Source organism: Anser brachyrhynchus, assembly GCF_964034855.1.
Source record: "Anser brachyrhynchus genome assembly, chromosome: 22".
Classification (NCBI taxonomy): domain Eukaryota; kingdom Metazoa; phylum Chordata; class Aves; order Anseriformes; family Anatidae; genus Anser; species Anser brachyrhynchus.
Window position 1 is genome coordinate 3,214,045 of NC_137715.1, and position 21,604 is coordinate 3,235,648.

Below are 21,604 nucleotides of genomic sequence, written 5' to 3' on the forward strand. Positions count from 1 at the left end.
CCCGGGGAGGTTTCTGTGCCTCGACGCAAGGGTGTGCTCTGAAGGAGGCCTAGAGGAAGGCTGTGGAAGGACTGCAGGTTCTGGGGCTGTGTGGGTTCTAAGCCTGTGTAGGTTGCGCTTCAGAACTGAATCAGCCCGACCACCTCAAACACTTGGGCTGAATCGCAGGAGATTGGGAGTTGCAGCATAGATAATTCCAGGAGCACTGGGGTAATCCAGAACCATTTGTGGGTATCGTGAAGGAATCACACAAGGTAAAGGGCTCGCAAATAAAAGGCCTGGGGCTCTGAGTGATGGGGGAATGCGAAGGATGGCAGAGCTCAGTATCTAACAGAGGAATTGTTCATGCAGTGGAAACTCACAGCGACTGAACATAGAATGAAAATGAAGTTGAGGACTGAAATATTGTCATACGGCTAGAAAGATCAAGTTGTAGACACGTAAGGGATGATTTTGGTGCACCTAGTGAGTGCGACAGCTGAAGGAAAGACAAACATTGAAGATTCTTGAAAAGATACTAGAAATATCTTTGATTTTTTTGACAAAAATAGATAATACCTACCTAATCCAAAAGGACAGTAAAAGGGGAAAAGAAGAAACTGAGTATGATACCAAGCTGCTGCAAGTTAGGCCCATTTCTTCTTGATGCCTGCAGTTTGTCTGGCCCAGTTTGCTTTCAGTCTTCAGTAAGCACACTTTTATGAACAAATAAAGAGCCAGGAACTCTGCCTGTATCTGCTTACAGCATATCTGTGGCCAGTTTGTTGAAATACAGCAAAATGATCTGACTTCCATTTGATAATGAAAATGTAAAAATTGAAAAGATCTTCAGAAAGCCAAATATGCATCTTTTGAGTACCAGTTTCATGTGGACAGAATATTTGTAAAGAAAAGGTGAGAAAATACTTACAAGAGGCGAAAAATAACCTAGTGTTTTCCTATTTTTGACTGCTTCATGCATTCATCTCTAATTTATTAATACCATGATTTTATTAATATTAAAATGCATTTAATGTTGATTGCATTACATTATAATTTGGCACAGGTTAGTGAAATATTGAATATGGTCATTTAGTTTTACTGATTCTCACTTTCCACACTAATAATTCTGAATCTTTATATGTTTTCGCATATACGTGCTTTTCATTTTTTTATTTTGCTACTTGCCTAATACCCATGTTGAGACAGTGATAGATTTTTGCCTTTACACATTTTAATATACTGCGTAACATATGTACTTTAATAGGTTTGTTTATATATTATCATTCTAATCAGGGGGCTCTAAATATTTCACTCTTATCCAACTATTTTAATTAGCAACAGTTGCATAAGCTTTGTAATGAGGACATATATTCATTAGAGACGATGAAACTGATTTTTACCTCAGACATTTGCAGGTAATAGGTGGCAGTGGCCGAGCTGCTCTAAATTTAATTAGCAGCCCAGCAGTGAAGAGTTCTTTGCGGTGTTATGAGTCTTCAGCGTTGTAGTTTTGAATTCCACAAAGTGACGGAAGATGAGGGTGAGATGTTACCATGAGTGCTTCTTTTTCCTGCTCCCACATGTGGTTCACGGTGACGCCAGTGGAAGTTTGAGAGTTTATGAACAAAAAAGTAAGCTCTTCAAATATGAAAAGAGGAATTTTGTGAGTAATGCAAAAGATCTTCAGTTATATATGCACTATAAAAGGAGAAAATACAGTTAGGGCCAGGATGCACACTTGATTCCATTTTAGAGTAGCAACAATTCTTAATGTAGCTAACAAAGTCAGTATCTGGAAGTCCCACACCTTTGTACAAGTAAGAGTGGGCTGCCTACAGAATGTTGTGTGTTAACGAAACCAGCTATTACAATGTTCTGTAGTCTTTTTTTTTTTTACTTTTAGCCTCAGGTTTCACGATCATAAAACAGGATAACTGGGTTTATGCCAGTTGTTTCAAACTTCAAACAGAAGCTGTATATTTTTATGAGCTGTTGAATCGAGTGTTAAATCATGGTAACCTCATGTTGATGGAATAAATTTCTCATTGCAGGACAGCTCAGGATGTGTTTGTGCTGTCGGTGGAGTCAGGGAGATGGCTTCAGGAACTGAAAGGTCAGGCCATTGTGTGGTTGAAATAATGTACATGAATAAAGTCAACGTTTTTTCTGGTTGCTTATTTCCCAGACAGGAGTGACTACTATAGATACACAATAATTTTTCAACTCTAAAAAATGTGTAGGATTTACTGCAAGGTGAGGGCCAGACTTGTGCTCTGTACTATGCTGAATGAAGTTTCTATGATTGGGGGAAAAAAACTAGAGTTAGGCTAGAGATGAGGGAACACCAAGAAGTACCGTGGGTTAGACAGTAAGCCAAACACCCACTGGCTAAAGAAAAAAACATGTCTGTGAGTAAGATTATTCCGTTACTGTTTACTGCAGAGCTGGCAGTGCCTTCCATGTATTTATATGATAATTGTTATGTGCCCGTGCAAGCTCTAGCCGCACAAGGCAGTCTGCCGAAGGAGTTCTAAAAGTGTATGTATTAAGCTAAGTTTCTATTACATACTTACTTGCTATTTATCTTTGTCTGTCAGCTTCTTTTTTAGATCATAAATTTTGTAAGCCAGATGCCATCTGATCTTTCTTGTGCAGCACTCACAGCAGAGGGCCTTAGATCTAGTCAAGGTTACTGGATTTATCAGAAATTTTTGTAGCAGGAAGACGCTCACCTTACATGTGTTGATAAAGACTCTTAGGGAATTTGGGTCTTACTAACTGCAGAGGAGAGCTTAAGAAAATGCTCAGTTGCAGCGCTACAGATTTTCTTATCTACAACTTTTATTTTCTGTTTTTTTTTCACTCCTTCCCTTTCAAGATGTACACATTGAAACTCACAGAATATGCATGGGCAAACTCAGTTTTATTATTATTTTTTATTATTGTACTATCATTTACTTTGGTAAATTTGTATCCCTGTTAAAAGTGCCTGAAAGCAATTAAAACTTAGTTTAAATTCAAGTATCGTAAAATGTACATAGTATAAGCACAAAAAAAGCTGCATAGTGAAAATACTAGGGCAGGCTGTTACATTCAGGATGCCAAATACTCAAGTATTAACAACACCAGATTAGTTTTAAGGTTAATGATAATTAGCCAGCTTTATACAGTAGGTATAGAACCATGGGCAATACAGATGCATTGTTCTTACCATTAACAGAAGATAGAAGCATAACTTAACAGTGGAGGAATTTGCAGAATCCGTTTTTTAACACATGCCGTAAGTAACAGGGCAAATTACTGACAAATTAAATCTTACATGCTGCTGTGGATCCCACAAATACTGTGTTTTTGTGGATTTTGAGCCCCTGTAATCCCAGTGATGTCAGTAAGAGCTTGTGACATCCATACCTCTTAAAAATCCTTGTAAACAAACGTTCTTACATTAGTACCATTTTTATTATTTTTTTTTTAATAAAATTTGTCTCATAAGGTCATAAAGTATGTTCGGGTTTGTATTTCTGTTTTTTCCGTGTACAGATGCAAGATCAACTACTGTACTTTTTAAGTGTCCTTAGCTACTTCGAGTACTAGTAGGGGATACATGATGGGTTTGGTAGAATTTTACTTTGAATATGTAGCCTTTACTTTGTCCGTTCAATTGTAGCCATAATTGTTGTATCCCGGCATATTACTGATTTGCTATATGTACGAGATCAAAAGCATAATTTATCTAAATGATTTTCCAAACAGGATTTTGTTGAAGATATTTTAATTCATATTGTTGTAACACACAAAATGAATTAAATACCAGTGTTAAAAAAGTTGTTTGACTCCTTAATTTAGAACAGTTAAGGGGTATAATTTTACTTGATATAGCTAAGAAAGTCATAGTACAGGTAGGCACGGACCAGTAAGAGAATGATTGGTTTTCAATGGAAATTACTGCTTCAAAGTCAGTGGAACAATATGGCTAAAATATTATTCGTTTGTAACAACACTTTTAAGAAATGTCTGTGTGATAAGGGAAAGAAATTTTTGCTCAGTTATTGCCTAAAAAATATTTTAAAATACCAACTACTTTTAAAAGAAAATTTTGTGAATAGTTTAAGAGCATCATTGCATGTAATTTTTTGCTATTAGAAACGGTTTTAAAACATATTTCAAATATGACAGTTGTGATATAAATTATTGCAAGGTTTCATCAGTCATTGTACATATGCAATATTGAATAAGAGAATGAAATATGCAGTTCTCATTTCCAGAAGGAGAAAACAAGTTTTCTCTTACAAAGACAGAATATGTCAAAGTATAAAGTTATAGTTTAATTTTTTAATATTTGGAGAAATACTACAAAACAACAACAATAATGAGAAAATGAAAGGACTGTACCCAGAGTATAAAACTAGTAGAAGTTAGGTTTCTTGGAATCTTAACTCCCTTGCTCTTCTCCCTTTCTTTTAAGAGACTTGTATGTTTTTATCGTGTTAAAGTACTTAGTAAGATTTCATAGCTGTGGCAAGACAGAAGGAGGCCGTATAAGTCCATCTGCAGTTTATTTCCAGAGCCCGTTAAGGATGAACTTTGGGTTAGTTTGCTGTAGGTTAAGGTTTGATAGAAGGGATACTGCACGACCTCCTCATTACCAGCCTGACTTCAATGTCTGGAAGAGTTTTCTGTTTAGTGTGCAAACATCCTTCATCGGTTGCTGCTAGGTGGAGATCAAAGCGCAGCGAAACTGATTTTTTCCTTAAGCGTGGGTTGTCCTTAAAGAAAGAACCTTCCCATTCTTTAATAACTTCATCCACTTTTTCTGTTCTGAAACAATAAAGCAAACGTGTTTATGATCCTTTAGGCAGTATGTAATATGTATCTTCAGGTCTGCTTTTAAAATGTGATGAGAAACCATGTAACAGTCAAGTTATATTGGAAGCTGTCTGCACCAGATTGAATCTTTTTTTTTTTTTTTTTAACAGCTTCATTCCCCTCGATATTTCATTATATTCTTGCTTTTGGAATTTTATGTAGCCTCTGCTACAAAACCATTCCTCTGAGCACATCAGGTGTTTGCTTCCAAGGAAAAAGTTTAGAACCCAGCCTCAAATACTTTGTACAAAACCTCTCTACCATAGTGGGCAGGACTTAATTCCTGCATCTGAAAGCCTTCAAAACAGGGAGGAGAAAAATCTAGTTAATCTCCAAACCTCAGAATGTGGATCTACAATTAATTAAAAAGGAAAAAAAAAAAAGGGACAGAAGTAAAATACGGAGAATGAAAATCCATCTGATTCAAATAATCTTTAGGCACCCAAATCCTATTGATGTAATCCTGTATTTGTTTCAGGATCTGAATCTAAGAGTCTGATTCTGGGGGCCTTACACAGCTCAGTAAACTGCCCAGCCAAGCAGCCACATTCAGATCTGACAGACACTGAGTGTAAGATGAATAAAAGTGTAAGATGGAAATAAGCTTCAAGTGTGGAATGTGTATGGTAGACCATACGACGGCATCAATTGTTAAATTTCTGTTTTCAATAGCTCATTATAGTTAATTGTTAGTGACAGGGTATGCTACAGCTTGTTTTAAGAGTTTTGTTAAATGCTAGTCTACAAAAGACTTTAAAGAGTAGCAGAAAACAAAAGAATGAGGCAATGTAGTGCTAGCAAAGTAAATTAAGAATAAAACATACCAACAAACGTTCACATGCCCACTGAGGAGCCAAGCTCTAGTATAGTAATTGGCAAAACGTAGGAGTTTCCAAGTAGCAAGTCAGAGCAGCCAAGCCTGAATTTATGTGCATAAATATGCCCCAGAGGGACTTTACAAACATGGTATGGACTCTCTTACTTTCAGAATGAATTATTAATAGTTTCATTCTTGACAGGAATAGCAATTAGAAGCATCATCATGACATTGTTAGCTCATGAAGTAAATGCTAATAAAAAGAACTTTAAAATTTAATTTATTGTTAAAACATTCCATTCAATATAAAGTGAAGAACTACCACTGCTACTCTGGAGCTTCTTTGCTGTGTAGGAATGATAGAACAGATATTAAGTAAAAGAAAGTCAGAGATACTGATGTATAACGCCCACAATTTACATTTAATCATTATTTTGTTAAATTCATGTATGTCTTACTGTATAGTGCCATGAGCTTCAGCACTTTCCTTCATAATATTTCCATCTAGGACTGCTTGTTTTGTCATCAATTCCACCTTCTCAGTTTCATGCTTCTTTACACCATCTATAAAAGAAAATGCAAATATACCATGTATGCAGAAGAGTAAGGTCAGGGCACAGGACCTGGGGATGTTTTTCTTCCTGCTTTATTGGAAGAAGTTCCTTCTGTAATATCCATTAATTTGTCTGTAGTTAGGAACCTCTTTAAGGCCATAATCCCCTAAGGGGGGAGTGTCAAAAAAACTCACTTGAAGGCAGCATAAAGGTAATCTTGCTAGTGGTAGGCTTTTTGTCATCCTTTTGATTAGGTGTAGAGCAACGATACCTGCAAAAATAAAAATTATTACAAGCATCGAATAATACTGAATTACTTTAATTTATAACTTGTTTTACAAGCAACTATGAAAAAAATTAAGAATATGAAAACGATGAGAAGCTCTGATTGTAGCAACTGTTTGTTAGGATTTCTTATTCTGAGCATAGAACTAACGAAAATTACTGAAAATGTCTGTGTCATTTCGTTTTTGTTTTCTGACAGTTCTTCATGAGTGGGTTGTGTGCCAGAAAGAGCTATTTAATTTTATTAATACTGAATTGTGTGTATTTTCAGAGTTAAAAGTATTAAGTCTGACTCCCCTGTCTGGAATCTTAGGCAACCGTGTGAGGTTGCTGGACTAAAACCCCGTGTTTTCTGCAGAAATCAGTAAGGGAGGCAGTGTCCACTGAAAGGTGTCAGAACAGTGTGCCTGCTTTAGTTAAGATATCCGTGCAGAGTGCAGGACCTGGTGTTTTGCCTTTTCCTTATCCTCTGTTGTTGGTGTAGGTGTAGCTGCCTCGCTCAAGTCTACATTTCAAAATACTGGTGTTTGTGTACCAGCGATAGGGGCAGGCACAACGAGTTGGAAAATGTCCCTAGGAGACCTATTCTTAAACAGCATCCTGATGTGTAGGCTCTCCAAACGTGTGACTTCACAGACTTGGAGTGGCACCGAGTAACATGAGTTCAGCATGCAAATGGGCATCCATCGTGGGACGAGATGTGAACTCCTCTCCAAGAACTTCACACACATGGACTTGCTTCACCTCTGGTCTGAGACAAATGGAACCCGTGTCAGGCAGCTAATGTGATACAAAGCCTACGTCAACATGCAGTGCCTTGGGTGAGGGTGCAGGAAGCTTGCTACTAGCTGCAACATGCTGCTGGCATCCAGAAAGTATGGATATGGTAAACTGGGTTACAATGAAAACCTTTCTAAGGACTTTATGCTGTAATTTTTTAATGATTGGTTCATGTATTTACAATTCTAATGGTTAGTTCAGTGGGAAGTTATGAAATGGAAGATAAATCTGAGTACTTTCTCTAATCAACAAGTACCTGCTCTCTTCTTGTTCAAGCAGACTGCGGTACGTTGCTATCTCCTCCTCCAGTTTCATCCTAGTGTTCAGCAGAATTTCATGCTCTCGAAGCTGCTTCTCAATACCTCTTCTCACTTCCTGTAGCTCTTTCTCTAAACATTCAATCTCAGCTTCTAAATTCTGTAGTTGCATGTGGTACTGCTGCTCTGTGGCACGCAATGAACGCTCCAAACCCTTTTCCTGTTAAATTTAACTCATATTTTAAGATTTGAAAAGTGTGCCTGTAAGGATGCTCTATGCACGTTTCCTTGACAATCGGACGATGTAGTTTTATATCAGTTCTTTTAAGAATATTCTTTAGGAACAAGGGTATAGCTTTTACGGTAAAACTTTTGCTGAGATATTTTCCGGTAAAATTTGTAATAATTTAAGATAGAATAAAACAAAATAGCCACCTGTTGTACCACCAGTTCACTATCACTGATTTTACAGATCTCTGGTTTTGCCTGTATGGTTAGAATGACAGTCAGCTAAGTACAGCATGAAAACTGAGTGCTCTGTGCATTCTTTTGTCTTAAATATATTACAGAATTCAGCACATGGCTGATGTGTTCTGTCACAAATCCCATTGATGAATTTGGTCCACCCATTCAAAAAAAGTTTTTACAGTAAACCTGATCAGAGTTGGTTAGGCAGAATAACTGGGACCGTGGTGGGGGAATATCATGCAAATACATGCTTGGCAGAAGTGGAAATATGAATTGTGTTACACATCAAATAACAGATTTTGAATCAAGACACACAGTGCTCTTAAACAGGGGCAGTTGACTTAGCTGTTGCCTGTGGGGTAGTGATCTGTGTGACAAACTCAAAATGCACAGCAAAGCTCTGTGTTTTGTGTTTGTTGTATTTCTGCTGTACGGTGGATGTGTTTCCTCCATAAACTGACTTGTGAGTAGTTTACATTAAGAAAAATACTTTTTTTTTTTTTTTTTCCCCGGGAGATTTTGACTATCATTTTATGATTCTTACCACAGCATGGAGAGATTCGATTTCAATCTGCATGTGGTGCCACTGCCGCCTGGCTTCACAGAGTTCTGCTCTGGCTGCCTTTAACGCTTCTGCATCTTTGTCCATTCTTTTAACTGTAGCTGCTTCTAGCTACAGGGGATTATAAATATGTATATATACACACACAAATATATATACACACAAAAAAGAAGATAAAAGTAGTCAAATGAAATAGACAAAAAATCTCTAACTGGGATTTTTTTAAGATTCACATAAATTTGTTAGAGCTAACAGTGATGAGTTGATATTTTATGTACTGTGTCGTGCAGAAGTCCATATCCTGCTGTGCTTGGTGGGAGGTAGCTGGCTAAATCTTGAACCCTAACTTTTTGTTATAGAAATATGCCAGTACAAATGAACCATTTGTATTTAGACCTCATCCTCCTCTAGAGTAAGTGGGCTTAACTTCATGGCAGTTAGAGGAACTGCAGTCAGTTCCTGCAAACAGTTCCAGATTTTTTAATGTATTTTTGATTTCAAGGAACAGCTTAATAGAAAGGGAATGCTTCTGATTGCTTGCATGGATGCATTCCAGTTGACAATAGCTGTAATTATGGTTTTGCCTGATGTAGTCATTGACTAGATTTCAGATCGTTCTAGAGCAAGCACCTCCATTCATTCAGATATCCAAATCTACAACTTTTCCTTGTCCTGGGCTTAATCTTAATCCAAAACATTATTTGAGATAATTTGTCGTCCTTAAGGCTGAAACTTGTTCTAAAAAAAAAGTGAATAGTCAAATAAACACTGTGTTGTGTTTACAGGTAAATTATTTTTTTTTCCTATTACAAATAATTTTTTTAACCAACCCTGAGAATATGTGGGGTCATTTTAGATTTGGACTCATCTTTGATTTAGATTGTATGTTACTGTGTTGTACTTCTAGAATAATTATTTTGCTTATGGAAGTTATTTTTCCTTTATAGTTCTGCGTTTTACTACAAGTGGTGAAGGTGCCATAAGCACTTGAAACTCTTCATGTTCTTTTGCATATTTAGATCTTTACGTAGGTTCTCATGATGCCATCAACTCTAAGAAAATAAACTCTAATTCAGGTGTTACAAAGCAAGTAAAATAAGATCAATTCCCCCCTTCCCCCTTAATATACTAACCTATTGTAATTTTGTCATGACATTGTTTGGTGGAAACTCTAAATTTGGCTAATCCACAAGTGAGTGCTCAGTAATCTTTCATTATCCTGTTGTGCCTGGGTACTGCAGAGTTTATGTGATGAGGCTGTAACGGTCCACGTTGGCTGCTGTGTGCCAAACACCACCACAGACGTGGTTTAACCATCTGGTTTATAGCTGCCACGGGATTAGGGTGTAGATCAGCCAGATTGCAGCAGTAATCTGACCTGTGGTTAAAACAAACAAACAAAAACAAAACCCAACGCAGACAAATAAACAAAAACCTCCAGAATTTCTGCAGTGCCTAAGTACAACAGGGTGATAGAATACCTAATTTTCAGCCTGAATTTCTTGGCATTTGATGGCTCTAAGTTGTTTTTCCATTTTATTTCAAAGTTCAGTTAGGTTTTAGAGATGCTTTGTATGTAAATCTAAAACAGTAGCATTGTGTGTTGATAACATTTAGTAAATCTGTATGAAAGAACAAATTATATTTGCTAAAAAGTATGACAGTTTTACTGTGAACAATATAAAATAGTTCCTGAAAAAGTGCTGTTCTTTTTTAATATAGGTGCTAAAAACTGTAAAGCTTTCTTTATATACATGGCTTCTTTACATCGCCTTTGATTTTCAAGATTCTCAGTTCCCGTGGGATAACTGAAAGGTGCTAGAGGTTACTGTGTTACTGCATATGTCGTCATTTTTAAATCCCAGCAATATCACTGTTGCAGGTACAGAAAAACATCCAGATGAATTACACAGCACTCCTTTAGTGTGAATTTCATACCCTAAACAAAACCTTTTCCGTATCTTCTAGTTCAAATCTTACTGCGGTAAAATCAAAATCCCTTCCCCAAAAATATGCTGCATCGAAAAGGAAATACTGTACCTCATAGAGGCTGAGGGAGGAATTGTACAGACAAGGGTTGTCTCCTTGCTCTGGAAGGTGTACGTCTGCATGAAGTCATTACCTGGGTCCTTGCTGAGATGATGGTCTTTATCTGATTTCTGGTGATGAGCGTTTCATACTTTGCCCTGATCTCACGGAGGAGCTGGGACAGTTCCATTCCCCTCCCATCCTCCACCTTGGCTGCCCGAACCTTATTGATAGGGTGAGGCGGCTGCTGCAGAGCCTTCCCTGCCTGCAGTGAGACGAGAGGGAAAGTACGGGCAAATTTTAAAGCTGCAGAGCTTTATTTCTGAGGAAGCACTGGAAGGTCGGGGGCTTTCAGTCCTTTCTGAGAACGTTGAATAATGCAAAGATGTCGCTTCCGCAGCAGTGAAGTGATGATACCTAAATTATGTGCTGAAATGAATTCATACAGTGTCTTTATGCTTTTGTTGCACTGTAACCTAGTTTTTTTTATAATGCCAAAAAATGTGGGGTTAAGAGATACAAAACAAAGGACAAAATCGCAGCTGCACGGAATGAGACTGCAGTCACATAGGGAAAGGGAAGGGGACAGCTTCCCAGCAGGACCCCTGAGCTGGCGGCAGCGCTGCTGGAACGTGCCCTCGCCAGGCGGTTGTGAAGCACCGGCACCAGTTATCTGGGGATGATGCAGAATTTCCCTCCTTGAAGGCTCACTGAGGCGAGTGTGGCTGACCTGCTGTGCTGCTGGGGATTGTCCCGCTTTGAGAAGGAGCTGGGCTCCTGGCATCCTCTCACCCGATGCTTCTGTGTTTCTATGGGCAGGAACACAAGAGGGACAGAAGCCAGCGCCGCTAGTGGCACGGAATGCTTTCACACCTTGTGGCAAGGGGGCTTTGGCTCCCTTTCTGCAGAGCAGTAAGAAATTCTGGTGAATGAATACCTCAAACGTAGCTAACTGCTGTCAGAAAAGGTGTGTGTTTGTCTCTGAAGGTGTTTACGGTTCCTCTCTGCCTTGTGTCAGGGGGCTCAGTTCACAGAACATGCAGATTTTGTTGGCTCCTCATGCCTTTCCTCAGAGCTACGTGAGAGGTAGAAAGCAAAGGTTGTCTGTTTGATGTTCTGTAATTTCTACAAATAATTCTCCATTTCCTGGCTTATTTTAACTGCTGTATACTGACAATCCCAATGATCTTGTCTACTAAGTACTGCTCTTAGCAATTTTTCAAAGTTTTTTTTTTCAGTAATATAGAGTATGAGCCAGTAAAAAATCCTAATTTCAGTAAAAAAAAAATCGCTAAATAGAATGCAGTTTTAGACTCCAAATAAGAATATGCATCAGTAAAATGAGGGAAAAAAGGCAGTAAACTTTCACAAGACACTCCTTTTAAGAAGTTGAAGCATTGTACCTCTTAAAAGTCTCCTTGTGTGCATAAGGCTTCCTTGTTCTTGACTCTCTCTGCTGGCACGTGTAAAAGGATCCTGTGTACTGATTTTATTTTTCTTAGCTGGTTGTTCTTCTGCTGGCCTGGATAGAGATGAGAACATTTTGTTGTCCACTACATTTTCTACAACTGTGTTAATCATTCTAATTTTACTTAGTTCTAAAAACAAAATATCAACAGTGTTTTTCATTGATGGTATGAGAACAATCATATTAGAAAAATAAAAAAAGGAATCCAAACATTGAAAGGAAGAGCCTATGTATCTAAGTAAATAAGAACCTCTAAATGTAATTTAAAATCTTCCTTTTTTCTTTTCATCATGATGTTGATTCTTTGCAGTTTGTTTTCAGTTCCCTGGGACTCAGAGTGACTTCTGCTTACATCAGGCAAAGTCAGGGCTGTCTAGCATCCAGAAATGAACCCAGAAATGTATCAGTTTGAAATACAATATATAAGAGCTCTGTAGGGATATCGGATTTATTCACACAAACCAAAGTTTATGCATCAATCAGTGTCTATGGATGAATCTTATTATTACCAGGAGCTAAAATTTTGTCAGTTGATAACATTTCTAAAAGCTTTTAAAAAATAAATTAGCACTAATGCTTTCTTTTTCATTCTTTTTTCCAGGTGTAAAGGGAACATCCAGCTGCGACATCCCTGAAGCTTTAAGGTAGGTGTAAGCAACTGTATCTTCACTAGGATTTATGTAATTCTCAATCCTAGCTACTCTCAACATTTGTATTTTATCACAGATGTTGTCTTATAGTTAACTTTGTAGTTTAGATACCATGTGTCAATTATTTGGATTCTGTGATAATGTTACTGTGATTACAAACCACTTTTACAAACCAACCATTGTTGGTTTGACACAAGACCATAGCTGGAGTTGTTTCTACATATCCTAAGCAACTCTAATTTATCTTTTAGATCATAATATGAAATTCAGGATGAATGTGTATGTAGGTAAAGTGCATGATTATTCAGTGTAAACGCAATCTACATTAAAACAAAAGTGTGTTTGAAATTCGGAAAATTCTGAATTCCCAATGATGCAATAGTTTTCACAGCAATCACAGTTGCAGCCCCTGAGGTATGTATGTTATTTCATGTTTCTTTATAAACAGTTGTAATGAAAATACATATGCCTTTGCAAGAAGACAAGAGAGACACATTTTTCTCTTCAAAATGGAGATGTTGTCAATAATGGTGAAGGTTCTATGGTTGCAGTTTTTCCACACAAGAGAAAGTTTGTGGTTAGGAAAGAAGAATGACAAATGCTGTCCAGTTTTCTGAGGAGAAAAAAATTTCCTTCAATCTGTATTTTAAAAATGTTCTCTGTAATGGTACTCTTGTTAATCAAATGCACCTACATAAACAACTCCGATTTGTCTACTTCTGCTATCACTATTTTATTTTATATAGTGTTTATTTAATAGTAAAAATATAGTCTGCAGCAGTAAAAATATTATTGAAATATGTTGCATGTAGTAAGGTTCTTTTCATTTATTTATCAGCACGGTTTTTTAAAGGGAAAAGAAAAAATGTACACTTGAGTTGCATGCTTTTAGAAAATAAATTAATTCCTCATACTGCTGAAGATGGTGCATTTACTCAAGATGGTTTCACATTTTCTCTCTTCATACTGACATATATTGAAGAATCTCGTATTTAATTTCGTGTTATTTATCACAGTGGCTTTTATTTAACAGAATGGATTTTAGATGTGATTCTACCACTTCTTTGAGTATTGTTTTAACTACCCTGCCTTTTATTGGTTCCAAACAGGAAGCAGAAAAATGCTAGTGGTTGGGTTTGCAAAGGGGAAAAAGGAAGTGCAGTATGAAATCCGTGCTTACATTAAAATTTTAGTTTGAGTCAAGTGTTTAAGGGATGTGATAGAACGTGAGAACATTTGTAGAGAAACAATGGTGTGCATATAAGAAGTCACAGTAACTCGTCTTACCTGGATTCACACAAAAATTGTCAACATTTTGTCTCAAGAACAAAGACTGACATGTAAATTGTAAGGGGATTGTGTTCTGGTTCCCAATTTTGTTCTGGATAAGAGATTCTTTTAAATAGTTGGACAACCAGAAGTCCAATGTAGGATTCAAAATATTGTATTGGGCTCCCACCAGATGGCACTCCGCGACATGTAACCAACACCCCGTAGCTGGGGTTGCTGCATACTTTGAAACCAGCGTATCGCTTCTTTTCCACTAAAGTTGTGGTCTCTACGTTATGTTGTTCTGTTTGCAAAAAACTTCCCTCTTAATCCTTTGTATTGCTGTAAATTGGTATCTTTAATTTGTATGGTATCAAGTATTCCTTTAACCCCACATGTAAACAGTATTTTATTTTTTAGCATGTGCTTGATCTACTGTTGGATTAACTTCTTAAAATGGGGCGCACTGTACCATGGGCACAATATATAGTAAAGCAAAATACCCAGCAAAATGGCAAATACAGTTCAGGAGCTACAGTCTTAAATTATGATGTGAAGAATGAAAGGAGGCTAATATTTTAAAGCTTGTTGAGTCCTTTTTTATTAGCCTAGAAATCTGGAAAATTAGGTTAGAATAGCAAAAATATTTTAGCTATTAATTACTCAAAAATATAGAAAAGCACATCTAAATGAATGCCTAACGTTTGCATCACATTTCTAGTTACTGAACAAAGAATTGATGATAGATTTAAAAAACACCATGAAAATAATGCAGGTAACACCAATAGACTGAAGTAGAAAGTACATTGCATGACTGCTAAGAATGAAAACGCATGTTCTGTGTAAAAGAATCTTAGTTAAAAAGCCAATCTATTTTTTTACTTCATGCTAGAGAACAAGGTTATTTATCCACTTCTGCTTTGAAAGCAACATGGAATGAATGGATCCTTTGCAATATCAGACTGTGCCTTATATCTTCTCTTCAACTTCCTTAACATGGGATGCAACAACCTTTCCATCTACCACTTCCTCAACAATTGTCTTGATCTTTCTAGTTTTGGTAGGATCTAAACAGCATAAACGAGACAAAAGAAAGTATTATGAAATTGTTAACATGCCTTGCATGAACAGTTAACATCCTCTTTCCTTTTAAATTGGCTAGCTACTTATTATGATGAACTCCATGATGTAGTTAAACAGAATAGCATACATTATTTTACTTACAATAATGACTTTAGAAATAATATTATTGGGACATTTCATCCCTCATTCAGACAGTATTGAGAATTCTAAGTGAGTACTTAATAATTCTGTATCTACTAATTTTAATGGTTATATGAAGCAGTGTATATAATTAACATGGGAACACGTTTACTTGAATGTTAATGGTCAGAATTACTATAACAGCTGTAAAATAAAAATGTATTCAGTCGAGCTCTACCTACCCTGAGAAGAATCCAGTGATTGTGTTTGTGATTTAGATCCTGTCAAAGATGAGCTTTCAAATGTAAGTCCTTGTCCTCCACTCCTAAAAATGAATGAGAGATGCGCTATATTGCAGAATGTTTGTCAGGTGCACGAGAACATGTATTATTGCCTTTTCATGCTGCCATTTATTGATTAATATAATCACTGAGCAAAATGTTTCATTTGTTATATTTGTAAAGAAGAGCTGATTATTCAGAATCTTTGCATGTGCTTTCCTGTCTTTTGGTGAATGTAGCACTTGTTTATCCCTCGTCTCTTTTCCTGGAAAACATATTGCTACAGAAAGTAAAACAGATATTTTATATGAATTATTTACTTACACAAACTCGCCATCCATCAAGCGACGGTAGGTTTCAATCTCCATTTCCAGACGACTCTTGATGTCTAGAAGTTGTTGATACTCTGCATTCTGCCGTTCCATATCAGCCCTGACCTGAAACAGCTGAGACTCCAGATTCCCAATCTGAAGTTGCATTTGTGAAAGCTGAGCGCAGTAACCTCCTTCCGTTTCTGCTAAAGTGTCTTCAAGGGATTTTTTCTGTGTAAGAAGGATTTTAAATAATCTGACTCAGGAAAACAGAATTCTTTACAAATATAATGACAACTGAAACAGTTTATGGGAGTAACTATGGCCTCAATACTTAGAGATATTTATTTTTTTCTTGAAATACTAGTTTGGTAATTGCCCTTTGCTGCTACTTCACTGAATGTGAACATAAAAGCTCATTTTTTTTATAACATGCTACTTGCAATCCAATTATATATGTATATGACTGCTGTTTAGGAACTAAAAGAGTGTAGATTTTAGTAGGAAATAAATGCAAATCTCAAATCCTGTAGAATAGTGTAAGATCTAAAAAAGGCTTTTAAGTTGGAAAATTATCGAGTTAGCAGTTTCCTTTCAACCTACCATGGCAAGCTGGGATTGTAGTTCAATTTCCAAGCTCTGGAGAGTCCGTTTTAGATCTGTGATCTCGCTCTTGCCTGACTGAAGCTGCTCAGTATTGGTAGAGATTTCCCTTTTCAGCTCCCCACTCTGAAATGGCAAGAAGAAGATTGTAGTTCTCCTGTTCCGAATACTCAGTTCTCTTTTACATGCATTTGGCTGCATTTGCTATTTATGTGGTTGTTACTTTTTCGTTGAACCATGCTTCAGCCTCTTTACGATTTTGCTCGGCGATGACTTCATACTGTCCCCTCATGTCATTCAAAAGCTTGGTGAGGTCAATTCCTGGAGCAGCATCCATTTCAACGCTGACTTGGCCAATTGCATTGCTCTGGAAGCCCTGAAGCTCCTGGAGAGATTTGAAATAAAAGATTCTGTTAATAAAAGGCAAAATAGTTCTACCAGAAATATGTATAGAGAAATACGAGTTATATAAATTCTTTTGCAACAAGAATCCTTCCTAATTAAGTTTTATTTCATCTCTGAAGAATATAAAACAGTGAAATATTAACATAGATCTTGCCTGTCAGTTCCATTTGTCTCAATAGTCTTGTTATTTAACTTTTTGATTCTTCTCTAACCTGTACATCTAGGCTATGAGTAAAAATAATAACTGAAACTGTGATAAGCATCTGAGTTAGCTCCCATTTCCTTTATAATTTTTAATGGCAAATTTTGTATCAACTTTCTGCAACACAGTGACTGCTGTGGTGGTAGTATATAGGCAGAATAAAATAAGCAACCGACTTCTGAGTTGATTTGGCAAGATCAAAATGTGAAAAGTTTAGTTCTGCTCAGCCAGGAGCTAAGAAAAGAGCAACTTGTTGGGGCCAACACTCCATAAGCCCTGAATGTACACGAAGATATCTTCTGCATTCTTAGAAAAATGGCCTGGCAGTATTTCTAGTGGCAGAACTTAGAAAAATAGTAATACTACATCATCTAGAGCCCATAGCTTGGGTGCCTATTTCTTTCCATCTTTCTCTTAGTAACCCCAAAAAAGAACAGCAAACAAATCAAATAATGGAACCGAGGAACTCCCACTGGCATAGATAAGGGAATAATTTGATGTTTCGCACTTCCATCTACTTTGTTATGAATATACAAAGAAAAAAAACGTACCTCTTCATGATTCTTCTTAAGATAAGCCAATTCTTCATTCAGACTTTCAATCTGCATCTCCAAATCAGCTCTTGTCAAGGTCAGCTCATCAAGAACTCTGCGCAGACCATTGATGTCAGCCTCCACACTCTGGCGAAGAGCCACTTCATTCTCATATCTGCGAAGAAAGTAATTAAATTTGCTTTTTATGTGGTTAATGAGGTTAAATGCAAACTGTTACTATGTGCTTATATAGCCTTTACTATGAAATCTTAATACACAAAACTATTACAATATTAATAATTAACATATTCTGCAATGAGAGACTTTTAAATACATCTTTTTTTTCCCTTAAAATAATAGTGACAGGTTTTGCAATATTACAATTTGCAATACACTTACTTCAGTCTGAAATCATCGGCAGCCAGTCTGGCATTATCGACCTGCAGAATGATTCTTGCATTGTCGATAGTTGCATTAATGATCTGGAATGCAAGCAATGTTCAGAGAATTATTTTATAGCCTTGTGGCTTTGCAGATCGATAGAGCTTTTTACATAACTGTAATTCTAAATATGTCTGTAATAAAAGGAAGTTGTTAGACTCTCATAGAATTTGCTAAATATGAAAATATATAGGACCGATTTTCAACTTCTGCAAATCAGCATGTTTCACTTAACAGAAGAATACCAGTTTGCGCTGTGTAGTTTATAATCTCTGAAGAGCTTGCCAGGTAGTCTCTCTGCTTCAAGAATTGAATTCGTAATATAAAAAGTACGAAACTTTCTAAAATGCAAACACTTCGATCAACAACAACTTGTACAACTGGATCCTATCACTGCCTTCTCCTTTATTCCAGTTAGACCAAGTCATGTCACAGCATTGTGTGATACACCTACAGAACTGCAGTCAATATACAAGAAAAATTTAACACATACTAGTGCAGTGTGATGGAGGATTATTACAAGAGTCATTAACGTAGAAGAAATTAGTGCTTGGTTTCTGAAAGGAATTTGTTATTTGTCTCCAAATATTATTAGGTGAATTACAAATGCAAAGATGCATTAAGTACATTGCTTTACTACCTTGTTTCGAAGATCTTCAATTATTGGATAATATTTACTGTAGTCGTTCCCTGACCCAGGAACACCAGCTCCAGGGCCGTTTTTCTCATACCACTCTCGGATTTTGCGCTCCAGCTCCGTATTGGCATCCTCCAGAGATCGTACTTTGTCCAGATACGCAGCCAAACGGTCATTGAGATTCTGCATCGTTTCTTTTTTGGAGCCGGAAAGAAGGCCGCCATCCCCCCCGCCGCCAGTGCCAAAACCACCTCCAAACCCAGCACCTGAGCCACTGCCGAAGCCACCTCCAAAACCAGCGCCTGAACCGCTACCAAAACCACTTCCTAAGCCTCCCCCAAAACCCCCGCCTAAGCCACTGCCGTAGCTACCACCTCCACCGCCACCAAAACCCCCACCAAAGCCACTACCTAAGCTGCTCCCAAAGCCCCCGCTGAAGCTGGAGCCAGAACCAAGCAGAGAAGCGGCACCAAAACCTCCCCCAGATCCTCCACCAAAGCCAAGCCCGCTGCCACCAAAGCCTCCCGCAGCGCTAGCGTTAGACATCCGCAGGGTTCCCCCGCCGAGGCCGCTCCGAGAGGAGAACTGCCGGGAGCCGCCGCTGGTGCGCACGGAAAGGGCCATGGTGCTCAAGGTGCCCTGCTCTGTTTGCTCAGCAGACACCGCCGAGCAGGGAACCGTTAAACCTTTATATAGGGAATGTCGTGGGTGTTGCAGCAGCAGTCCCCACCTCCTACAGAAATCCTTAATTCTTTCTCTGTCTCTCTCGTTTGGGGAGGGGGAAGAGGGTAGTTTAGTGTGCCCTGACCATGCTAAATGATGTGTGCAAATCTAAATTGCCCATGGGAGCAGAAATCTGGCACCCTCCAGGTGTTTGCTGTATGAGGAGAAATGGGTGGAGTAGAGCTAAGACATCATGATAATGTTTTGCCATGTGTAATGGAGCACAGAAATTTCTTTTCACATTTAAATCCATCTTAAATAATTTTTTTTGTCATTACATATTCTTTGCTTTCTTGGTTTGGGGCTATTATTATAGAAGTATGCTTAAGCCAGTAGAATGATCCCTTTCATATCAGACTTCCTGGCGTGTCAGAAATGTGTTTCTCTTCACAGTACGTTTCTGGCATGAACCTCTGCCAGATTAGTGTTCTCGGTGCGTTTGATAAGAAGTTAGAACAGTGGTCAACAGAAGTATGGGGGGAGATGTGGACAGGCAGTGATCTGCAGCTTGGTCATTAATATGAAAACACAAAATATTCTTGATTACACTGGACATAATTTGTAATTGTTTTCTGCCCTAAACCTTTAGTCATTGAAATTCCTGTCTAATGCCAAAACCAATGTTTCTATTACAACACCTTTTTTGTGCTAAAAGAGATAGAAAGGACTTCCAGACACCTTTCAAGTGCAGGGAGAGAAGAAGTCATCAGACTTTTGTCTGGCAGTGGCTCACTGATTGCACCTTTCATCCATGGTGCTCCAACAGTATGTCTGCTCCTCAGCCTTTATGATCCATGGATCCACGTGTGGTCCATGCAGAAATTATAAATTCTGTCAAATCAATCAGACCGTAGGTCTTTTCCTGCTGCCCTCTACCTAGGGTTCACAGGACAACTCAGTTGATAGTGTTGTGTAAATTCACAGCACGATGGTTTACAAGTGCGTTTTTGTCACTGATGTTTTTTTAAGTCTAATGCAGTTGGGCATGAAAGACCATCACAGAAACACCTGACTATTTTTTTTTGTGCCTTCTATAATGTAAGTCTAAAGATCAAAGATAGCTCTTACAGGTTACAAGTTTTGGCGTGGAAGCCCTTCCATATCATTATACTTCTCTTTTGAAGTTATTTTGATAAACGGAAAATTGTTTTTTCTTTGTCCTGGCTTCATTATACCACTGAATTTGTCAACAGAAATTTATTCATTTTTAATTAACCTACATCTAAAAGTACGGATGCTTTTTTTTTTTTTGGCAGACCTGTATTATGAGCAGTAGATCAAAGGTTTAAGTAAAGCATTTGTGTAGAAATGATGTGATAGCCTGGTATCAGTGACTCATGATTGTGAAAGCAGAGGATTATTTTCTTTGGCAGCTGTATATGTACAGTAAATAATGTACTGGACAGGTGAGATTTCAAAAGGAAGAGCTTTTGTGTTTATGTTGTGAAGAGGAAAAAGTAGACTCCTTGGACTGCAGATCTGGGTGTGGCATAGGAGACTTGTACTGCATGGGAAAAGCTTCATGTGGGTTTTGATAGAGAGGGGTTCAACAGAAATAGTACTCTTTATTTCTGAACTGAAAGGCAAAATATATTCTTTTGATGAAATATCTTTGCTTGGTATAGTCCCTGATGATACAGAGTGAAAATAATAAAAAGACTTCTTAAATTTTACATTTTAATTTATTATGAAATGTAAATGGACGTTTATTTATTTGAAAATCATTTTTTACTGAAGTGAGGCTGCATTGTGTTTGGATGGTAGTTCAAGTTCAGAAAAGATCCACTGAATCAACATTTTAATATATTTTTTAAAACACCTACTCTAAATGTTCTAGTACATAAGAGAAAAATAGATTGCTAACCTTTGGATTGCAGTTAAACTAGCACATTTGATAGGGAGTGTATCATACATATCTAGTTAATTCTTCCTTGTAAAGTTTTGATAAGTTGTCCATTAAGGTTTCAGAAATAACAGGTATCTTTTAAAAACTTTCAATTTGTCAAGCACATGAGCAAATTTTGTCCCATATCTTCATCTACTGACTTGCACCAGTTTAGTGCTTTGGAACTTCAGTAATGAAGACTTGTGTTGGTATTTTTCTAAATTCAATTTTTATGATTTTCAAAGCTGTAGTAAATTCACGCTGACATCTGACTTTCAAATTTATACTGAGCAACTCTTTAAGCGTAGTATTAAGAATGTGATGTAAATAAAGACTAACACTTCAGCTTTTATTTGTCTTGGAAACAATAATACGTTTGTAACAGGCTGATTTG

At 37.3% G+C, this 21,604-nt stretch overlaps 2 protein-coding genes and 2 long non-coding RNA genes across 6 annotated transcripts in view; 2 read left to right on the top strand and 2 right to left on the bottom strand.

Moving 5' to 3' along the window:
* The first annotated feature begins 755 nt into the window (after positions 1-755).
* LOC308181482 lies at positions 756-7,463 on the top strand. 3 transcript variants are annotated; one of them, XR_013941468.1, is made up of 3 exons: positions 756-894; positions 2,034-2,122; positions 6,776-7,463. It is a non-coding gene; the product is annotated as an uncharacterized lncRNA (long non-coding RNA). The 3 variants fall into 3 exon arrangements; XR_013941469.1 differs by having other exon boundaries at positions 2,034-2,095; XR_013941470.1 differs by having other exon boundaries at positions 2,034-2,095; positions 6,989-7,463.
* KRT222 (keratin 222) lies at positions 2,904-10,938 on the bottom strand. The gene is made up of 6 exons (XM_080564818.1): positions 10,694-10,938; positions 8,554-8,682; positions 7,541-7,761; positions 6,414-6,490; positions 6,124-6,229; positions 2,904-4,800 (listed from the first exon to the last, which is right to left on the bottom strand). The coding sequence occupies exons 1-6, from the start codon at positions 10,787-10,789 to the stop codon at positions 4,587-4,589; spliced, it is 843 nt and encodes a 280-aa protein (XP_080420944.1). The 5' UTR covers positions 10,790-10,938; the 3' UTR covers positions 2,904-4,586.
* Positions 10,939-11,436: 498 nt separating this feature from the next.
* LOC308181484 overlaps positions 11,437-21,604 on the top strand; it is a 129,846-nt gene continuing 119,678 nt past the window's right edge. Inside the window, exons 1-2 of the long non-coding RNA XR_013941474.1 lie at positions 11,437-11,566; positions 12,669-12,711. This is a non-coding gene — a long non-coding RNA (uncharacterized lncRNA). The remainder of the gene's footprint in view (positions 11,567-12,668; positions 12,712-21,604) is intronic.
* Positions 13,167-21,537, bottom strand: LOC308181470 (keratin, type I cytoskeletal 12-like). The gene is made up of 8 exons (XM_080564802.1): positions 18,606-21,537; positions 17,924-18,006; positions 17,543-17,699; positions 16,608-16,769; positions 16,385-16,510; positions 15,795-16,012; positions 15,432-15,514; positions 13,167-15,053 (listed from the first exon to the last, which is right to left on the bottom strand). The coding sequence occupies exons 1-8, from the start codon at positions 19,224-19,226 to the stop codon at positions 14,956-14,958; spliced, it is 1,548 nt and encodes a 515-aa protein (XP_080420928.1). The 5' UTR covers positions 19,227-21,537; the 3' UTR covers positions 13,167-14,955.

Coding starts and splice junctions, on each gene's coding strand:
- KRT222 (XM_080564818.1), bottom strand. CDS start 10,789: ATGGAACTGTCCCAGCTCCTCCGTGAGATCAGGGCAAAGTATGAAACG. Junction 7,762..8,553: donor TCGAATCTCTCCATGCTGTG/GTAAGAATCATA, acceptor TAAATTTAACAG/GAAAAGGGTTTGGAGCGTTC. Junction 6,230..6,413: donor TACCTTTATGCTGCCTTCAA/GTGAGTTTTTTT, acceptor TTTCTTTTATAG/ATGGTGTAAAGAAGCATGAA.
- LOC308181470 (XM_080564802.1), bottom strand. CDS start 19,226: ATGGCCCTTTCCGTGCGCACCAGCGGCGGCTCCCGGCAGTTCTCCTCT. Junction 18,007..18,605: donor TTGAAGATCTTCGAAACAAG/GTAGTAAAGCAA, acceptor CTTGCATTCCAG/ATCATTAATGCAACTATCGA. Junction 16,770..17,542: donor TTAAGAAGAATCATGAAGAG/GTACGTTTTTTT, acceptor AAATCTCTCCAG/GAGCTTCAGGGCTTCCAGAG.